The sequence below is a fragment of the Amphibalanus amphitrite genome, unplaced genomic scaffold (assembly GCF_019059575.1).
Source record: "Amphibalanus amphitrite isolate SeventyFive unplaced genomic scaffold, NRLGWU_Aamphi_draft 000260F_arrow, whole genome shotgun sequence".
NCBI lineage: Eukaryota > Metazoa > Arthropoda > Thecostraca > Balanomorpha > Balanidae > Amphibalanus > Amphibalanus amphitrite.
Genome location: NW_024881755.1, coordinates 234,222 through 239,298, shown reverse-complemented (window position 1 = coordinate 239,298; position 5,077 = coordinate 234,222). Strand labels below are relative to the sequence as shown.

The 5,077-nt window shown below is 52.4% G+C and overlaps 1 protein-coding gene across 1 annotated transcript; it reads right to left on the bottom strand.

Annotated features, from left to right (window-relative positions):
- Positions 1-1,295: 1,295 nt before the first annotated feature.
- LOC122386706 (proline-rich protein HaeIII subfamily 1-like) lies at positions 1,296-4,716 on the bottom strand. The gene is made up of 3 exons (XM_043376160.1): positions 4,570-4,716; positions 2,848-2,909; positions 1,296-2,457 (listed from the first exon to the last, which is right to left on the bottom strand). Exons 1-3 carry the CDS (start codon positions 4,579-4,581, stop codon positions 1,296-1,298), a joined length of 1,236 nt encoding a protein of 411 aa, XP_043232095.1. The 5' UTR covers positions 4,582-4,716.
- Between the last annotated feature and the right edge of the window lie 361 nt (positions 4,717-5,077).

Genomic DNA, 5,077 nt, shown 5'->3' with positions numbered 1-5,077 from the left:
ATGGTATGCACCATAAATTCTGTGAAAATAGTTTGATCATTTTCATGCATTCTTAAAAAATCGAGTTCCCAACCCCATTCAATGGCGAACTTCGTTGGGAGCCACGTTGTGATGATATGGAGTGCGTGTTTTACATAGGTATTCATGACACTGTATACCGAAGTCTATCCCAGAGGCCTGATACTAATGACTACGTATAAACTATCAGACAGTCGCATATTTGATAGTATTTGACAAAAAAAAAGCAAAAAGATGCTCAACTAACTCTTTATAAACATATAAATAAACGTACTCACATTTTTTCACATTTTTCGATAAGATAGATTCTGCTGACCTGGCCCGCGGCTTATCACTCTGCCCATCAAAACATCCCATGTTCAGCCCAGCTTTATGACATCGAGGATCGACTTGAAAGTACATATAGGTAGCACAACACAGAATACGTGATCCAAGCTAGCCGTGGGCACTGCTTGTCTTTTGACCTAAAGAGATCAATGTAAATCACGGCCCCAAAGTTCCGGAAAAAACTTCAACTTAGATATTTTGAATACAAAAATAACCAAACATTCTTCTACTTTTCGGCTTTTGCTGTTTAATTTCCTTTCCATAGGTATCAGAAAAAAAAACCGGACACCATTTCATCAGGCTCGGACTCTACGGAAGGTGCAAACGCACTTCCACCGCCCCCCCCCCACCCGAATCCGCCAGTAGTGCACGTCAATTCTACCTACATGAACATATAAACCACTATAATTTCTCAGTCACAAGTCAGCGGAGAATATGAACTGTAGGGTGTGTAATGGGTGTACTGCAATCGACATGTTACCGTGCAAATGCGTGGGAGGAGAAACGAGCAGAGTTCAAAGGATGGGCGAAACGCCCACCTCCCTCTGATGTTCTGCGCAGACCGCCCCTACATCACAAATTGATAAAGAAACACTCATCACATCACACATATTTATTGATAAGTTTGCATTTCAACATAAATGAAATGTAATACCGTTTATTGTCGATAACCGGTGTGTTTATTGAAGTGCCTGCACATGTTCAAATATCACCTAAACATTCTCTATCCGACTAGAGCATCTTGTTCCTTCTTTTCAGAAGAAACCAAGTAAAACGGAACATGATCTGCTCAAAACGCAGCTAAAATGGCATCATCAAATTGCATAACCACGTGGCTATCATCGCGTTAGTTACAATTAATTCAACTTTAGGCAAAGACGCCAATAAAGGTAAAGTCTGCAACACATCTTTTGACGCCGAAACAGCCGAGATCGTTACACACTGTTGGTCTAGATGTATCCGGGGCCGGCGATACTGTTGCTGATGGGTTGCACAAACCGTGGGTAGCCGGCCATCAGGGGAGCCGGTGCGCCCGGGTAACCGCCCGGCTGCGGCGCCAGGCTGATCACCTGCGGGCCGCCGAAACCGCCCGGTGGACCGCCCGGCGGGGGTCCGCCCGGCGGGGGACCACCCGGCGGTCCGCCCGGTGGGGGTCCGCCCGGCGGGGGTCCTCCCGGCGGGGGCCCTCCCGGCGGGGGACCGCCGCCACCACCAGGAGGCGGGTTCAGGTATATCGGCACGTACTGCACCAGCGGAGCCGGTGCTCCTCCGCCACCCGGAGGTCCTCCACCTCCTGGCGGAGGTCCTCCACCGCCGCCGAACGGCGGACCGCCACCAAACGGCGGACCGCCTCCCCCACCATGCGGGGGAGGTCCTCCGCCCGGGGGAGGTCCGCCACCAGGGGGAGGTCCTCCGCCCGGGGGAGGTCCACCTCCAGGGGGAGGTCCGCCACCAGGGGGAGGCCCTCCGCCTCCCGGGGGAGGTCCTCCCCATGGGGGAGGTCCACCGCCCGGTGGATGTCCGCCTCCTGGAGGAGGCCCGCCTCCAGGAGGAGGTCCGCCTCCAGGAGGATGTCCGCCTCCAGGGGGAGGTCCGCCTCCAGGGGGAGGTCCGCCACCAGGAGGAGGTCCTCCGCCGCCTCCAGGAGGCGGTCCGCCTCCAGGGGGAGGCCCACCTCCAGGGGGATGTCCGCCTCCTGGGGGAGGTCCTCCACCGCCTCCAGGAGGCGGTCCACCTCCAGGGGGATGTCCGCCTCCCGGGGGAGGCCCTCCGCCACCAGGGGGATGTCCGCCTCCCGGGGGAGGCCCTCCGCCACCAGGTGGATGTCCGCCTCCCGGGGGAGGTCCACCTCCCGGAGGAGGTCCTCCACCTCCCGGGGGAGGTCCTCCACCTCCAGGGGGAGGCCCGCCTCCAGGGGGAGGCCCGCCTCCAGGGGGAGGTCCTCCGCCGCCTCCTGGAGGATGTCCTCCGCCGCCTCCTCCGGGCGGCATCATGATGGGCAGGATGATCATCTGAGGCGGTGGTGGAGGACCGCCTCCTCCGCCTCCGTGACCGCCTCCTCCGCCCCCTCCACCCATCTTCTTAATGAGAATAATTTGACGACCAGGAGCCCTGGAACGTAAACTTGGCTCAGTGCACCCAATAGTAAACAGCGACCGATTGTCGGTAATCTGTGTACCACGTCGTTCACATCGTTACATCACACCGTAGTTTCTTGTGAGCTCGCGGAGCGGACATTGACATTGACGATATTCATGCATGTGGCTGGGTAGAACTAAGAGCTCAAACGTCATTCGGAAAATAAGGTACCGCTAACCGCATAAGCAACTACCACAGCTCTGCTATATTTTTAAGTGCATTGCGATCTTCAAGTGACAAGAACTGCATGCCGTATGGAAGCAAGCATATTCTAAGATATGCTGCAGACTGGATGAAACTGATACACAGTTACACTGGCCTGGGATATGCGTGCAGTTCGCACGTGTTTCGTCGCTTACTCACCCTCCTGGAAGGATGAAGGCCGTCTGGCCGACCGCCGTCGCCAGACATGCCGTCAGCAGGACCTGGCAGAACAGGGTCACTCTGTCAGTATCACATGCACGGGATGTATGCCGAGGCCTGGAGCTTTCAGCTTGGTCTTGGTCAAGGCCCTATTGGAAGCGTAAGATTGTTTACTGGTAAGCTTTATATAGATATTGTTCGAGTATCTCTCGTTCCACTTATCTAGAGCTATCAATCGTAAGAGTTCGTTTTACGCGACACTACACTTGGTAGGTAAGTGCAGAAAAGACTGAGCGTAGGGGAGAGTGGGGCAAAGCGGCCACCCGGGGCAAAGCGGCCACCCGGGGCAAAGCGGCCACCCATCGTTTTAGCCCTTCATAGCTGGCGTCAGTTCCAATTTATGGTTTCCAATTATACTTCTCTTCACGGTCGTTCGAATGAGCCAGACCGGGGTTTCAGGCCCATCACCATTGTTCTGTGAAACACGGAAAAGCATTTCTTGCCAGGTTACCAACTATGTTTACAATTTTTAAATGTTATGTTATTCCATAACCGTTTGGAATTTTTATAAGCGTTCTTGTCCATGCATTGCATGGTTATCGTACATGTATTCTACCAATTTTAATGTTTTTCACCCCACTAATAGCTAAACTGGAATATTTTTGTCTCGGACGGTATGCGCGGGGCAAAGTGGCCGGGGCAAAGTGGCCACCCCCCAATTGGCCATAAGTTGCTTCCATCTGGATAAAAAACATTATTTATATTCAAATGTGTTGTCATGCATTCATCTTGGCCACTTTTCAGTTGCATGAATTACCAAATAATGCAATTAAAGTTTTTTTTCATGAAAATCCTTTCTTTGTTTACCCACAGATGGAAGATGATAAAGTAAACATCCATCCTCGCTTAACCTTGTCACCATCAAATACCCTAGTCGTACACGAGGCAACTATTTTGTTTCTCATATCGGGACTTAAGCAGACGCCGGTGGCCGCTTTGCCCCAGGGTATGGGGCAAAGTGGCCAATATGCATAGGTTTAAAGTTTTGTCAATATCTTTCATATGAGAACGCCTTTGGAAATAAAACGCAGTTGAAATAAAAGGCAACTTAATAGGGATCACATTGGTATAGAAAGAATCTTTCCAAGTTAAAAAATGAAGCGTTGGCATCGTGAGAAGCGTTAGGGTGGCCGCTTTGCCCCACTCTCCCCTATTTATAACCAAATAACCAAGCGAACGTGTTTATGACCAAACGTTTTAACACGTTTGTTAGGTTGCCGGTGTTTAAATAGTGTTTCGTTTCCGTGAACTAATAAAGCTAATTTGTCATGATGGTATGCCTGATTGGCCTAAAATTTCATGATGGTTAGAAGCACCGACTACGTAATAAACGTATCAAGCTCTGTTTGCCGCTCTAGAGGAAAACCATCAGACATAAAGCTTCACATATGCTGCTACCAAAATAAGTTTTAGGAAAAATTGGAGATAGGGTAATATCACAGTATGCCAAAAAGTGATGCGCGAGGCAACTAGAAGGAATTAAACAAAACCTGATGATGACATTACCAATATATCTGTCCGGTAACTTGCACAAAATATAACAAAAACCTCGCAGCAGTAGCACACACGCAATCATCGCTCCTCCTGAACGCAGACACTTCCGCAGCAGTTCAAGAGTCGCGCACACTGATTGTCTGCTCGGGGCTGGTCTGCTTTACTCACCAGTTGCTCCATGTTGGTGTTGGAGGGCCTACTGCGCCTCCCCGTCCACTGTCCGGTGCTTTATAGGCTGCCCACCGGTCCTGACGGCACAAAAATCACCGGTACACACCACTCCGGCCGCCGCGCCGGAGACGGTTTTCCCTACGCCGTCCGGTGTCGGCTCCCCGGAACGGGCCCGGGCCGCAGGGGGACGCCGTGCTCCGCCTGCGATACGCAGCTGGGCGCTCCAGGCTCCTCTGCAGTCTCCGCGGCTCCCCGGAACGGGCCCGCGGGCCGCACGGGGGACACAGCGCTCCGTCTGCGGTACGCAGCTGGGCGAGCCTCCAAAGTGATCGGCGCCATCAGAGGTCAGACTGGGCCGGGGACATGCGCAGAGCCGTGATACCCTGACTCATTCGGAACGGACTCATTACTCAGGTGAGTGGGACTGGAAGTTTACAGGGGTCACACGTGCCTTAGGCTGGATGTGCAGCTCTAAAGCTGTTTGGTGTCATGTGCTTGTGTTTAC